Source organism: Pan troglodytes, chromosome 1 (assembly GCF_028858775.2).
Source record: "Pan troglodytes isolate AG18354 chromosome 1, NHGRI_mPanTro3-v2.0_pri, whole genome shotgun sequence".
NCBI classification, from domain to species: Eukaryota; Metazoa; Chordata; class Mammalia; order Primates; family Hominidae; genus Pan; species Pan troglodytes.
The window spans coordinates 35,940,599-35,957,207 of record NC_072398.2 but is presented as its reverse complement, the minus strand read 5'-3'; the positions used below and the strand labels follow the sequence as shown (position 1 = coordinate 35,957,207).

The following is a 16,609-nucleotide window of genomic DNA, read 5'->3' as shown; positions in this document are numbered from 1 at the left end:
TCAAGATATATGTTTGGTGGATCTAGATGGAATGGATTTTGTATCATTAAAAAAACAACCTTAAACTTCTGTTGATACTCAGGAGGCTTCGTATACTATAGCCTATTGGCATAAAGTGCTGAATTTTCCCCAGGGTTACCACTGAAGGAAGAAAGTCTGGATGAGTAGTTTCCTGGCATATGCTTCTTGAATTGTTGGCTATTTTGGTGTCAAATTTTATGTTGAGAGTTTCATGTTTTAATGACAAAAATGTTTACTGGAAATTATAGCTTGGAAAAGAGAGCCACTTTCCTGCTTCAGTAGAAAGCTAGGTAAAGCATTGATGTGGGGTAAAGTAGCTGTGGAGTTTTATATTCAGATTGTATGAACAGTAAACAGAGCATCTAAAATAACCACTTGCACGTTGCAACAAACACATCATCATTTGCTTAAAAAAGAGTTATAATTACAGTTGACGAAGCATGGACACCATAAAAAATGCATTAGTTTGGCTTGACACATTAATTACCTGTTTTTGCAGATGTTTTTATGTATTGTTGTGTGAACAGTTTACAAAATAATTACAGGAAAGTCATATGGAAAATAAACTAAGTGGGTGGTTTCTCGTCTAAATATTTTCATTCATGTGAATCTGTGAGGCACAGCTGCTCTATAGCAAAAGCAGAGAGATAGATGAGGATTCTCGAAGTGTTTTTTATTAGCCGATCTCTGTCATCAGTATCACCACATTTTTATATCTGTAGCAATACAGTTTAAAAACATTTGAGAGGGCTGATTTATTCCCTGTGATTACTCAAAAATCTTTGATTCTGATCAGAAGAAATGTGGATATCTACGATTATTTTAAAGTAAACCAAATGAAACCCAAAAAACCCTAAATGAAAATCTATTATTTTAGTTCTGACAGGTTATTAGGCACCTTGAGAAAGAGTTAATCATTATTTTGTAATTACTTGAGTTATGCAGTTTTATATTACTTATAGCTTATTATATCTTTATAATTAAACTTTGTCATGTGTAAATTACACAGTTCAGCTTATTTGTTCTCTCTTATGAAGTATTAAAACTGTAAATCTGCCTTTTCTCAGAAGCATACTGTGTTGCCGTTAGTGTTCTCAAAATGGGTTTCATCTGAAAAATAGCCAGGTCATTATACAGAGATATTTTACCTTTACAAAATATTATGGAACACATCATTCAAAATTATAACTGTCAAACAATAAAAAGATAGCTTTGTAGACATCATTCTGTTTACACAGTGGTTTATAATTACTTAGAATATCTGTGCTGTATTTTCCTCATGTTATTACAATTTTTCATAAAATTAAATCAAAATATAGATTCTCCTTTTAGTCCAATCATGCATCTTTTGGACTATGTTCACCTGTATTCCTTTTGTTTGCATTTCAGCTACACGGATGATGAAGACCATAATTAAAGATACTTTCCCTGACATGCATTTTATGTAACTATTGTTTAAGTTAGAGAAAGGCACTAAGTTATAGAAAGAGGTAATTGAGACATCAGTAGGCATGAAGGTATTGTTATCAGACCTTATAATAGTGGTGGCAAGTCATATACACCATGGAATACTATGCAGCCATAAAAAAGGATGAGTTCATGTCCTTTGTAGGGACATGGATGAAGCTGGAAACAATAATTCTGAGCAAACTATCGCAAGGACACAAAACCAAACACCACATATTCTCACTCATAGGTGAGAATTGAACAATGAGAACACTTGGACACAGGGCGGGGAACATCACACACTGGGGCCTGTCGTGGGGTGGGGGGATGGGGGAGGGATAGCATTAGGAAAATATCTAACATAAATGACGAATTAATGGGTGCAGCAAACCAACATGGCACATGTATACATATGTAACAGATCTGCACATTGTGCACATGTACCCTAGAACTTAAAGTATAATAAAAAAAATAGTGGTGGCAAGTAATTTATATACTTATCCATTCATTTGTTTAACAAAATTTTATTGAAGGTCTTCTACATGTAATGTTCTATGACAGTGCTGAGATGACTATAAACATTGAGATGACCATGTGCCTGGAACATAGTAGATAACTCAGAAACTATTACGCATCTTTTAAAGGGGATAGGAGGAGCAGGAATAAATGATAGAGAACATTTTCACTCTGGTAGTTTATATAAAGAAAGTTAATTGTTAGGGAGGATTTTCTCTGTTACTCTGAAATTGTTTTCAAATGTGATATAGTCTGAGAGTATTACTTGACTCATTCTTTTTTTTTTTTGGTGACAAAGTCTCGCTCTGTCACCCAGGGTGGAGTGCAGGGGCACCATCTTGGCTTACTGCAGCTTCTGCCTCCCAGGTTCAAATGATTCTCCTGCCTCAACCACCTGGGTAACTGGGATTACAGGTGTGCACCACCATGTCCAGCTAATTTTTGTATTTTTAATAGAGATGGGGTTTAACCATGTTGGCCAGGCTGGTCTTGAATTCCTGACCTCAAATGATCCACCTGCTTTGGCCTCCCAAAGTGCTGGGATTACAGGTGTGACCCACTGCACCTGCCCTCATTCTTTGAATCATTTAAATATGGAGATATATCTGTTTGTGTTAACAGCCATTTGAAAAAAGATGAAATGGAGTCTATTCTAATTCTGATGTATTAATACACTAAGTCAATTTAATTTTTACGGTAGAGATGCATTAAAGGAGTCTGAAACTTCATGGGTTGAGAATAATCTGCTTGTTATCAGTAATTGTCTTGATCACTTTAGATCATTTCAAAGGAAAAATATGGGAATTAATATCATGGCATCAAGAAAACAATTATTGGACTCTAGATTCTTCCGTAGATTTTCTGCTTCTCTTAAGATGTGTGTCTCATGGCCAGTGAAAGAATGAGGAAAATCCTTTTTGGGGGTCAGGAGACTTTCCATGTTTACCAGATTAAAAACTCATAATTTATGTGGAGTTTCATTTCCAAATTTTCTCTGATGATATTTTTATTCCTTCTCATAAGGAAAAATTTTAGTTCCTTAGTTTTGGCTCTTTCTTTTTCCTTTGGTGTCTGTCATTAGCTCTTTGTGATGTTTTAATCTTAATTTTTTATAAGCCATTTGACTTTAGAACATAAGAGAAACTTAAGGGACTGCTATCATTATTATTTGGACAAGAGTTTGGACTGCAAATAATTATTTGGACAAGAGTTTCTCATCACTAAGAGACTGGCCATTTTTATTGCCTGGCCAGTATCTCTCTCTCTTGCCCAGGCTGGAGTGCAGTGGTGCCATCACAGCTCATTGCAGCCTTGAACCCCTGGGCTCAAGCAATCTTCCCATCTCAGCCTCCCCAGTAGCTGGGACTACAGGTGTGTACCACCAGGCCTGGCGAATTAAAAAAAAATTTTTGTAAAGATGGGGTTCCACTATGTTGTCCCAGCTGGTCTCAAACTCCTGGGCTCAAGCCATCTTCCTGCCTCAGCCTCTCACAGTGCTGAGATTACAGGCGTGAGTCACCATACTTGGCCAGCAATGTTATTTTGAAGGGAGTAAATAAGTCTTTGGATTCTCTCTTTAAAATTGCATAACAAGGAAAAATAGGTTAGGGAGCAGAAAGAAATTGTTGAATCTAAGAACACTGTCTCTGTAGGTATTTAACACTCTATGATATAATGATGTATAATATTTGTTTTCAGTTAGTGTTACTGATAGCGGAAAAACTGCTAGACATTATTGAAAACAATCATAATTGAGGCATTGCCTGGGCATCAATATTATGACTTTTGCTTTTACTATTCTTTGGTGACTCTGAATTTCTAGGGTCACATGAAATTGGTTTTGAAAAAACATTAATAGAGGATTGACTAAATGCAAATGGAAATCAGATTCCCTGACTGGTTCATGTTATACATGGAAAGACTGATGGCTTCAGAGTTGTGGTAGACGTGTAGAACTATAAATTACTGTTCTTCTCAAGGTTGCCTTTTGTTGTCAGAACACTTAGCATAAGGCAGAAATGGTAGGCTGTACCTGAAAAGAACAAAACGCCATTAAACATAATAAATCAGCACTTAAAAAAAACTAACTGTAACTACCAAGGCCATCTCAAGTGTGAGTTTTCTTTTATGTGACTAAAGTTGTTAACAACAACAAAAAAAAAGAAAGCAAAAAAGCAGCAACAAACAAAAACTCAAACCGAGTTTGATTTGGATGTTCTTTCTATTGTGATAAATCTGAATGAAATCAAGCATGCTTGACTAAGCACAGGGCCCATTGGGAGAGTATTTGTGGTGTAGAGAAATAAAGATAAGAATATAATAAAATGTGACTAAGTAGAGTCTTATGTGGGGATTAAGTTCTGTGCATGTGGCAGAAATCAAATAGAGTCAAAATACTCTTAATAGCCCCTTAAAATTTCCCACGAAACACAGATATAGACATACTGTCTTTCAAGATGTTTAAATTGGCTTGTTCTTCCTCCAGCATGGCTTTTCTTTTGTTGAACAAATGATGAGGCTGTTAGTTATATTCTTTTTAGTGACTAGGGGTAGAATTGAAAGAACTGTTTTTTATTCTAGGTTGCGAAACTGAATTTTATTAGTTCCATGAGTAAAAATGCCTCTTGATTTTTTTTTTTAAATGGGCAAATGAGAAAAGGCCATTGTTATCCAAATAAATATTTGGGTAATAAAGATGTTCAAGAGACCAGTTTTTCTCAGAAAGACCTATTCTCTTTTACATGGTATGACATATAACTCTTTGTAGCTCCAGTTTTCCTGTATGTTTGTCTGTTGTCTCTCCATTCTGATTCTGCTTTGCTTTGTTGCCTAACAGGCACCTTTCTCAAATTCTTATGTTTATTTCTCTGTATCTTTGTTTCCATACTCACCTGTACTTCTCCCGTGCTCTGTATTTTTCTTGTCCTACTCAGAAACAGTAGAATAATCAAATTCAAATTCAGTTATGGTACTTTATATTGAAAGGTAGCTTAGGATAGTGACAAGTACCCTGAAGTATGGTGTAAGACATGGTTTAGGTTCAGGCTCTTATAGTAACTGTGTAACTGAGAAAGACATTTCACATTCCTCAGACTTAATTTTCTTATAAAAGAGAAGAGATATATTTCTTATAAATAGAATATGGTATAATGAAGGGTGCCAAATGGTGATGGCTTCTTGGATAAGTTAGAATTTCTGGATTCTGTTATCTGTATACCGTGCCTTCTATAAACTTTTCTTAGTGACTGAAGTCAGAGATGGTGCACTGAGAAATACAGCATGGGTAATTGAGTGTTTCTGTAAATTTCATCAACAACTTTGGATTTTCTCCTCATATCTACTCAGCTACTCCCTATCAGAGATCACACACTATAATCACCCTGTATGATCAGAAATTGAGAAGGTAAAGAAACACAGGTTGTCACAATCCACATTAAGACATCTCTTATGATACACCAGAACTTTTTAACATAAAGGTTATTAAATAATGGGAACAATTTTTCTTTCTTTTTTTCTTTAAAGACAGAGTCTTGCTCTGTTCCCCAGGTTGGAGTGCAGTGGTTCATGCAGTGGCATGAGCGTGGCTCACCGCAGCCATGATTTCCCAGGTTCAAGTGATCCTCCCACCTCAGCCTCCCAAGTATCTGGAACCGCAGGTGCGCACCAACACGCCTGGCTGACTTTTGTATTTTCAGTAGAGACAGACATGGGATCTTGCTGTGTTGCCCAGGCTTGTGTTGAACTCCTGGGATCAAGCAGTTCTCTCACCTTGGCCTCCCAAAGTGCTGGAATTGTAGGAGTGAGCCACAGCCTAGTTTTTCTTTTTTGAATGCCTAAGCCCACTGGAAATTCTTGCTGTAGCTGAATGATTAACAGATAATCATTGTGGACTGTGTGTGTGTATTTTAAAAGGGAGAACAAGAAATCAAGCAGGTTAGAGTTAATTAAACATTTTTTAGTCAATTAAAATCTGTTTAAAGTCACATTTGTCAATAATTTGACTAGTTAGGAATATCCTGGAAATCTATAGAGTCATCTTTTTTTTTTTTCTGGTACTGACAAACCTGAATAAGCATTCAGGAGCAGAAATCTTCAAGAGATAGTTTTTATTCTTGGATGCTGCTGTTGATCAGCAGTGATTATGACCTCCTTTTAAGGGATTGATAAGGAAGGAACCGTAGTATTTATGTATAAGGTTACTTTTTTGAGTCTTGCTCTGTTGCCCGGGCTGGAGTGCAGTGGCATGATCTCAGCTCAGTGCAACCTCTGCCTCCCGGGTTCAAATGATTCTCCTGCCTCAGCCTCATGAGTAGCTGGTATTACAGGTGCCCGCCACCATGCCTGGCTAATTTTGTGTGTTTTTTTTGTTGTTGTTGTTTTTGTTTTTTTTGAGATGGAGTCTTGCACTGTCGCCCAGGCTGGAGTGCAGTGGCGCTATCTCGGCTCACTGCAAGCTCCGCCTTCCGGGTTCACACCATTCTCCTGCCTCAGCCTCTTGAGTAGCTGGGACTACAGGTTCCCACCACCACACCTGGCTAATTTTTTGTATTTTTAGTAGAGACGGGGTTTCACCATGTTAGCCAGGATGGTCTTGAACTCCTGACCTCGTGATCTGCCCACCTTGGCCTCCCAAAGCGCTGGGATTACAGGCGTCAGCCACCGTGCCCAGCCAGTTTTGTGTTTTTAGTAGAGACTGGGTTTTGCTGTGTGGGCCAGGCTGGTCTTAAACTCCTGACCTCAGGTGATCCATCTGCCTCAGCCTCCCAAAGTGTTGGGATTATAGGCACGAGCCACCGCACCTGGCCTGTATATAAGGCTACATTTAAAAAGCCTTTCAGTATTTCCATCACATCATTGTAGTTTCCTTGGAAGTGGAACCACCATATTCAGCAGGAGTCCATTTCAACTTCTGCCTTCTGGTTCTTGTTTCTCTGTTACTATGGAGACTGCCTAGAAAGTGGCAGAAAAACCAAAAGTTTAAAAAATAGTAATTTGATTATAAAATATGGCTTTAATTCTAGCTTTAACTAGTTGTTCCATATCTTTACATTTCGAATTCCAAATTATTTGGTGAGTTTTTTTTTTTTTTACGAAGCAAATTTTGAAACTTTATTGAAGCTTAAACACACTGAATTAAAAAGTAAATTGCCGTAGTTTTTATTATATTTGAGCCTAAGGTGAATCAAAAATCTTAAATGGGGATTTATATTAGGGCTTGGAAGGCATTATATAATCTGAAATGAGAAGAGCTAATGACAATGGAAATAGCAGACTCCAGACACAGTAAACCCTAAACCAAAGGACTAGCATTGTGTAGAAATAGCGAATAGATAGCTTTTATTATGTGGCATGTTTTATCTTCAAAGTATGTTATAGTTATTTAAGTGATTTTCACAGAATATACTCATTTTTCAACTGAGTAGAAAAGCCCTCTAAAACCTTGCCTTTAGGACGTAAGCAGATTGTAAGGGTAGAGGCAGAAGTACACTGACATTTTAATTGCGGGTTGAGGAGTTGGAGAGTTAATAAATAAATGTAGATGGTTCCACAGTTAAAAAGCAATAGAATTTTTCCCCCCACCAAGACCAGTTATATTTGTGAATTCCTCATGAAGGAGAGAAGAGGTGGAATAGTAATGTAAAAGGTGTGAAATGAAAGTTATTTAGCGAAATTGCAATCCCAACTTTGTTGCAGCTTTTCGTTGAGGTCCGTATTTAGTCAGGATTCTTTGGTTTGCATGTGCGGAAATCCAAATTTGAACTACCTCAGGGAAAGAAGGGCAGGAATGTAGCTTTGCCTGAAATCAGGGATGCCAGTTACATTAGAGGAAAGTAGGTTCACCTGAAAACACTGGGATTTCTTTCTATTTTTTCTTTTAAGTCTCGTATATCTGCTTTCTGAGTCAAGTTCGTTCTTTCACATTGGCCTTTTTTTGCATTGGCAGAAACCAGCTGTTGGCAGTTCCTACTCCTCTTATTTACAGCTCGAATAACAGAGACAGTCCAGTTTGTGTTGTGCCAATTCCTCCCTTCTTCAACTGTGGCCAGGAGGATAGGGTTCTATGATTGGCTCAGCTCCTGACTAGGGGGGCCCATCCTTGGCTAAATGGACCTTGGTGATTAGAGGGACTGATATCTGAAACAAGAAAGCAGCTTTCATTCAAACCACCTGGTTAGTGATGAGGGGAAGGGGTAGAAGAGTATGATGGGAAGAAGAAAGGGACATTTCCCAGAAGCAGGAGAAGATGCTGTTCCAGGCAGAAATAAGAAGAGGGTTCTACTAGTAGTCTTTTGGGGGAAATTATCTCTTTATTATAATTCAGTTCACTTCAGTTCAGCAAACCAGGAAACATTATTTTGTAGGATTTGGTTTTTAGAAAAAAACCAAGGTTGAAAACACACACACACACACACACACACACACACACACACACACACACACACACAAAACAGCTGTTGCATTTGGTCCTATTTGTTGAGTTGCTTAGTTGTATAATGTCTGGACTAGGGCTAGTCTTTTTGTCTTCAGAGCTTTTTACAAATAGACATTTCTTATATATTTGACTCCTACAAAAATACATCAAATTATCAATACATATTTAAATAGGGGAATGTTAGAATTTGGATAAATGAAATCAATGGGGGGTAATAGTTAGACTTGGTTGATACTAATAACTTTCATGTCTTTTCCAATTTTGAATATCTCTCCTTTTTTGTTAGAAATGTGAACAAGCAGCGTATTGGGTAGAAGGAAGTTAATTTTCAGGTTGAACTGAGGAAAATTTATTTTTTACATGTCCAGACTTTTTTTTTTAGGAGAGTCAAGCCCTACCCGTCGAGAAGCTGTGAAGAGAAGAACAGCTGAGTACCTCATGCGGGCAGAAAGTATCTCTAGTCTTTATGGGAAACCTCAGCTTGATGATGTATCTCAGGTGTGTCTCATATTTTGTTGTGTATTTTCTTCAGTGATTTTTTGCTGTCTGGTCTCTCTGCTTTATTTCTAATTAGAATGTTATAGGATTTTGATTTTTTGAATTTTATTAATGATTTTCATAAAGGTTGTTGGTAGAAAGAAATGCATTATAGCAAACCACCAAAAGTGGAATAAAATAAGACTTGCTTTCTCCTTTTCTTGGTCTTTTATTAGTTTCTTACTGTACCCTTAATCTCCTCATCTGTAGATTGACAGTAATTTATACTGTTATGATATCTATTTGTATTTGGACATTTTAAAGTTAGATTGTGATTCTTGTATAATTGTTCTCCAGTTTTATTGATTCATGTTAAAACTATTCATTTTAAGCCTAAGTTATACAAGTATATGCTATTGGTCACCTGGAATTATAAAAGCATAATTCTAGCAGAGATAGTTATGTTATTTGGGACTTCCCCTAGACTTGTCTAAAACGCAGATGAATGCTGAAAACATTAGAAACATTGCAGGTTATTATTGTTTTTATGCTGTATCGACCTGGATTTGGCAAATTTCTGGAGGAAACTTTTCTGTTATTTTTTTTCTTTATATCAAATGCAATTTAAGAATTGTGTCTTCCGGAAATGGGAGAAAGGGTTTAGTTTCTTTTCTTTTCTTTTTTTTTTGAAACGGAGTCTCACTCTGTCCCCCAGACTGGAGTGCAGTGGCACAATCTAGGCTCACTGCAAGCTCCGCCTCCCGGGTTCACGCCATTCTCCTGCCTCAGCCTCCCAAGTAGCTGGGACTACAGGCACCCACCACCATGCCCGGCTAACTTTTTTGTATTTTTAGTAGAGACAGGGTTTCACCGTGTTAGCAAGGATGGTCTCGATCTCCTGACCTCGTGATCTGCCCGCCTCAGCCTCCCAAATAGTTTATTTTCTTAATTGATCTAAGAGTCAGGCAGGCTTGTTCATATCCAGCTCTGCCACTTGAAGTCATAGAAGATTGGACAAGATACTTAATCCCACTTCTGCATGTCAGTTTCTATATCTGAATAATGAGAATATAGTAATTTTTTGCTGGGTAGTTACTAGGATTAAATGAAGTAAAAAAAAAAAGAAACTTCTGTGGATTACACATATACACATAAATCAAGTGCCTCTCTAGCATGAAGATCAGCCCATAAGCCAAAGACTAAGTTTTAGCCTCATTCTTCATTTCCCCTTCATATACCGGCTTATATACTTTTTCCCACACATTTTTATGCTTCGTATGCTTTTTGAAAATGATAAGATAGCAGTTGTCAAAACTGTACTAATCAGTGTAAGACATTCTGAGAATTTGTGATGTTAAGTGTTTGACCATTTCTTATAAAACAAAAAGATTGTGTTTCAACTTGCAAGCCATATACTTATGTTGCTCTAACATAATGATTGTGTTTTAAATGACATTATTCTGCTGATTCATTTTCAGATTGTGAATTACTGCGACTCTTTTAGTCTGTATTCTGTTTGCTAATCTTATCCTATTCTCTATCATTGTTCTTTTAATTATATTAAATTTATTTCCTTTACTTTTTCACCATTGAATTTTATATTTTTAAGTGGAATATTTATGTAAACATTACTTTGATTCAATTCCCATTTTCCATGGGATTGACAACCTTCCTCCTGTGCAGTACTAATGTGTATATACTCAATTTCATTTTGGGGGGGCATTGATGAAAGCATTAACATAATTCCCTGTGAACTTGCTTTACTAAATCCATCTTGTATGTAAATATTGTAAAAGTTTTTTTAAATTTTTAAATTTTTAAGTGTTTTTTTTTTTTTTTTTGAGATGGAGTCTCACTCTGTCACCCAGGCTGGAGTGCAGTGGCACGATCTCAGCTCACTGTAACCTCCGCTTCCCGGGTTCAGGTGATTCTCCTGCCTCAGCCTCCCGAGTAGCTGGGACTACAGGCGCATGCCACTATGCCTGGCTAATTTTTGTATTTTTAGTAGAGATGGGGTTTCGCCATGTGGGCTAGGCTGGTCTTGAACTCCTGACCTCAGGTGATCCACCCACTTTGGCCTCGCAAAGTGCTTGGGATTACAGGCATGAGTCACCGCGCCTGGCCAGTATTCTAAAAGTTTTAGGGATTTAAAATTACCAGTATTCTATTCATTCTTATAACATTAAATTTGAATGGTCTACCTATACTTATTCATGTAATCCTCCTACTTTTGCATCCCTGTTAGTTTCCTATAGGCATATCTATGAAGCAATAATTTCTTGGGTAAATAAGTATGTTGAGCCTCCTGTATAGTTTTAACTAGAAGAATAGAACCATGAAGTATATCAGTCAGAATTTCTTCAAGTATAACTTCTAATGAGAATAAAACAGAAGAGATCTAATATAGGGAAGCTGATTACATTTGATTATACAGTAATTCATTAAGCATCTTTTAAGACTGTATATAGAATCAAACTAGATATACTTTGGAGTTATACAAAAGATGATGACACAGTCTGCTCTTGCAAATCCTGTAGCGTAGTTGAGGACCTGTATATGTACATAGTTGAGCAAACAAAGTTACACTGGTAAGAGCCATCCTAATGGGAAATTCTATCAGAAAGGATAAAAAGGAGTGCCTTCTGAATCTGATTTGACATGTAGGATTTTTTCAGTTCTTAGGCAAGGAGGCTAGAGGAGAGTAGGCACAGTATTTTTCTTTTATGGTAAACATTTGCTTTTTAAATTTTCCTTTTGTATGTTATTTTGTTAAGCCGGCCCTTTTTGGCCAAGAGCATCCTTGATTATTTTCTTATGTATAATTTAAGTTAAAAGTCTTCCAGAGGATTGTGATTAGCTTGGTGCATTTATTATTTCACTTCTTTAACCATCTTTGGGTCTGAATTTCAACCAACACGATGAGAGGATTTGTGTAAATGATTTCTAAGGCCACTTTAGCTCAAATTTGGTGCAAAGCAGATATTATTTCTCTCTGGAATCAGTGTGCAAACATTTCTTTCTAGCCTGGTTGATTAAGACAATAAAGGAACCCTTTTTGGCTTTTTAAATTTTTGTTAACTATTGTTTTCTCCTTTGGTACAGTCTATCGTGACTTCTTCCACCCAGGTTTTCTGTGATGTTTTAAGTATTTGTATTGAACTTTAGAGCTCTTTATATAGTAAATATAAAAGTTGTAAGTTTCCCAGTCATTCATCTTAATATCCTTTTCGCAAAAGCACAGAAAGGAAAAAAAGCACTCTCTTACTCTTTTTCTTCATTGCTTCATTACTAAAAGGCTCCAAGAAAATTTAGGAGCAGGTTTCACATTAAAAGGAAATGAGGTTTTTTTTAAAGTAAAGGTTGAATCTTAACTGAAGGAGACAGATTTCTTTCTTTTTTTTTCCAAATAAATCCTAGACAACGTTGAATGATTTAAGAATTAATGTTGAAAGAGGCTTTCCCTGGAAAAGATTTAGAATAGTTTTTTTGCTTTTTTTAGCTATAGGAATTTGAAACTAAAGATCAAATTTAGAAAGACAATAAATGATCTAAATTTAGCACATAAAATATTTGTGTAGTTTCTAAAGTGTGAATATGTTTTTATGCAGTTACAAGGTATGAATGAAAATTAATATGTAGAATGTGTGCCTTTCCTGAATATTTGTAGATTTTGAGTACAACTGATATAATATTGCAAGTATTTTTCTATTGTGCATTTTGTTTACTTGTATTATTAATTGATATTATTCCATTATTCCTTAGAAAATATTTTAAATTTGCCCTCAGTGAGACATTTGCTTAAGTCAGTAATAGGTCTGCAATTTAGTGTCAGGCTTGAAATGTGACCTAGTGCGGCTCAGGAGACGGGGTATTAGGGTTGGTAGATTGCCTGTGAAAGTCTTTGCAAAGCCAAAAATTCATGGATGAAGCCAAATTCAGGAGCTTTGTCATAATTAGACAGTAGAGTTCAGAGTGTGGTTTCTTGATACATTCTTTGTGGTGCTTTCCTTTTGCCCTTGATTGCTTATTTTCCCGCAGTAATGGTTACTCTCTCTCAGGTTATTTGAGGAGTAAGTAACCGTATTCTAAATGTGGGTGGTGAAACAGCAGCATCAGCATCACCTGAGAGCTAGGTACAAATGCAGAATATCAGACCTACTGAATCAGAATCTTCTTTTTAACAAGATCATCAGGTGATGCACATAAAATTTAAGAAGTACTGCACCAACAGATTGGGAAGAATAGAGAGAGAGATCTCGTTGAGAACAGGAAATAATATCAAGTGAAAAAGACAGTGGGCAGGCTGAACACCAACTTCAAAAACAAATCCCCAAACAGAAACAAAGCCTTTTAAAGAATGTACAACAGGCCTGTAATCCCAGCACTTTGGAAGGCTGAGGCAGGTGGATCACTTGAGGCCAGGCGTTCGAGACCAGCCTGGCCAACATGGTGAAACTGCATCTCTACTAAAAATACAAAAAATAAAAAAATAAAAAAGTTAGCCAGGTGTGGTGGCACATGACAGTAACCCCAGCTACTCAGGAGGCTGAGGCACAAGGTTATCGTTTGAGCCTGGGAGATTGAGCTTGCAGTGAGCCGAGATCGTGTCACTGCACTCCAGCCTTGGTGACAGAGCGAGAACAACAATAGTAAGTAGGTTTTAACTAGTGTGCCAATTCTAATCCATGAGTAGTGGCTGCCAGGAGCATTGTATTGAGAAGAGTTGTGAGACTGTGGGATTAACAGAGATGCCTGCTGTGGACTTGACCAGTTGAGTGATATGTACTTGCCACCTCTGCTTTTGAAGATTGTTGGGTCATCATGTACTCCTGCCTCTCTTCCCTTGTCTTTAGTCCTGGTATAGATGAATATAACCATTCTTTGCCTCTCTTAGCATCTTCTGCTATAATCGCTAATAAATGTAAGTGAAAATCTTACTTTTCCATCAAGGAACTCAATCATATTACCTAGAAATACACTGCTTCTCCCGTCGCGCTTCATAGCGCAATGGGCCAAGTTTCCCCTAACAACATTCTATTATTTCATAAGTAAGATTTAATCCCCTCTTATCTATTACCTACTTTTGCTAACCTTGCTGCGTCTCAGTTTTCTCATCTAAAAAAAAAAGTTGGACTTGATCTCTAAGGTCTCTTTCTGCTCTTAAAATTCTGTAGATTTGTATGTCCTTTTGCCATCTGAAGAAAGGAGTAGATCTATAAGATTCTACCCAATTTAAGCACTACATATGAGAAATACAATTTTTTATTGATGATTTTATTTCATGGTCTTTCTTTGTTCGTTTCTGTGATCTCAAACTTTTATAGATGGTTAAAGTAAAAAGAGAACTTTAATGATCACTTTGCCTTTGGTCATTTCCCCTTCAATTTCCCCATTCCCGTCTTTGCAAGAGTAACCTTACTAAATCACTGTTTTCCTTGGGTTATTTCTCATAGAAAGACTTGTTTTCTAGACTTCAGAGACTGTATAGTCAAGACTTTTCTTCTCGGCATTCAAGTCCTGTGAAAACTGACCCTAAGTATATAATTTTATTTTCCTCTGTTCTCCAATTTGAACAACTTTTCCCCAACAGGCTAATGCTTTCCAATTGTATACAGTATAGAATAACTTTTTCCTAATCTAATTTCCACATAACATTTAAAATCACCCTTAGTCCCACATCTTTCTGAGACCACAGTTTTTCATACACTAATGATGTATCTATGTAGTCCCGTATTTTTAAGAGAGTGTTTTATTTTTATTTAACTGTTCATGTATTTGTCCTATCTTCTCAAATAAATGGTGAACTTCTTGAGGTTAGACTGAGCCTTTTGATAATTTATAGCCCTTTCAGTTATCATGCACATAGTGGGTGCACAGTAATTATTTGTTGAAAGATGCAATAGAGATTTCATAGTTTGCTTTCTTTGCTCTTTAAATTGCCAAAGTGAACAAATAACTTTCTTTGGAAACTGAAAGGAACAGTGACATCTGTGAATAAGGAGGTATAAATAGGAGATAGGGATGTTGGAGATACTTGGCCATATTTTCTAAGACAAATGTAATGGATTAAATATCATTTAAAGTATTCTTTTTTCCCTCCTTATGACTTTTCCTTAGCATTCCTTTTGCCAAAATCACAAGCAGTTCTTACTTGTTCTTGTAGCAAGAGGCAGCAGCAGAAAAGAGTTTTTAATTTTCAGAATGTGTTGGTTAGTAAAAGGATTGCAAGCTTTAGAATAGTAGTTGGAGTTCTTCCACTGTCTCTCTTCCTGACCACAGACAAACACTCCAGCATTCTGAGAATCCCTTTATTCATCTGTAAAATGGGAATTATATAATACCAACTTCCTGTAAGTACATCACCTGGTATGGGGTGAAGAATAGAGATGAAACAATATAAATGAAGATAGAAAAGACTGTTTCTACTGGCCGGGTGTACTTATGCCTTCAGTCCCAGCACTTTCGGAGGACGAGGTGGGTGGATCACCTGAGGTCAGGAGTTCGAAACCAGCCTCACCAACATGATGAAACTCCGTCTCTACTAAGAATACAAAAATTAGCTGGGCATGGTGGTAGGCGCCTATAATCCCAGCTACTCAGGAGGCTGAGGCAGGAGAATTGCTTGAACCCGGGAGGCAGAGGTTGCAGTGAGCCAAGATTGAGCCACTGCACTCCAGCCTGGGCGACAAGAGCGAAACTCCATCTCAAAAAAAAAAAAAAAAAAAAAAAAAAAGAGTTTATTGCTATTACATGTCTGTTTACATATTATAACACTAAAATATCTTGCTAAATGTTTTTATATCCCTAAAAAGGTTCCCCTTAGTTTTTAAGCTTATAGGGAGGCAGAAATATATCCGTTTTTTTTATGGTACCTAGCTCAGCACCTCATGAATTGAGACATTAAATAAATATTTTTGAAATGTATCTAAGAAGCATAAATTAAATCAATTTAAAGGTTATTATCTAGTCTAATTGTCACTATCACCAACTTTCTCAAGCATCTTTATAAATAAAAAGTCTCTTTTAAAACTTAAACATCATTTCAGGTACAGTTAAATTATTATTTGCTTGCTAAATCTGAAAACAAAACAAAAAAATTGAAAAGAATTAGAATTGCTGCTTTTAGAAAAATTCACAAATGGTAGTTTTCCCAGTTGTAAATGACACCTAATTTTCCAAGTAACCTCCCTCCCTAGATTCCCTCCTTTCTCCCTCCTCTCCTCATTTCTGCTCTCCCTCACATTTTCCAACTAACTAAATACTAGCAATATGCTAGGCACTGTGAATATAGACATGACTAAGGCACATTTCTGTTCTCAAGGAGCTGCCTGTCTGGTGATGTTGGTCTGTACAGGAACTTAAAGTATCAAAAATGGTATTTCAGTAATTCCCTTACCATGGTGTTTGATCAGGATATTTTATCTTCCATTCATAGGGTCAGAATGTTTCTGCTGTATTCTAATAGATTTTTGATAGCAATAAGGTCTGCTCTAAGTAAGTAATAAGGCTTTGTGTCTCCTGTTGTCCTTTGCAGCATCACCATTTTAATACAGGATCAATGTAGCAGTACTTTATAATTGTAAATGTCATATGGAGGTGCCCTTAGAATTTATCTAATTTAATGGCTTATATTACAGATAGGGAAAAACTAAAACTAATAAATGGAAGTTGGGATTATTTTAAAATTGTGTGCAGAATTTAAATCTTCCTTCCTAT

At 36.6% G+C, this 16,609-nt stretch overlaps 1 protein-coding gene across 39 annotated transcripts in view; it reads left to right on the top strand.

Annotated features, from left to right (window-relative positions):
- Nucleotides 1-16,609, top strand: part of RPS6KC1 (ribosomal protein S6 kinase C1) — a 213,609-nt gene that overhangs the window by 98,246 nt on the left and 98,754 nt on the right. For 35 of the 39 annotated variants that reach the window (XR_008537244.2, XR_001712482.4, XR_010150500.1 and 32 more), the window contains one exon: nucleotides 8,799-8,914. The exons of the other annotated variants lie outside the window; for them this stretch is intronic. Coding sequence is in view for 27 of the 35 variants with exons in the window: in XM_016938511.4 (XP_016794000.1) it covers nucleotides 8,799-8,914 (116 nt within the window). In the remaining 8 variants the exon portion in view is untranslated. The remainder of the gene's footprint in view (nucleotides 1-8,798; nucleotides 8,915-16,609) is intronic. 39 annotated transcript variants of the gene reach the window in all.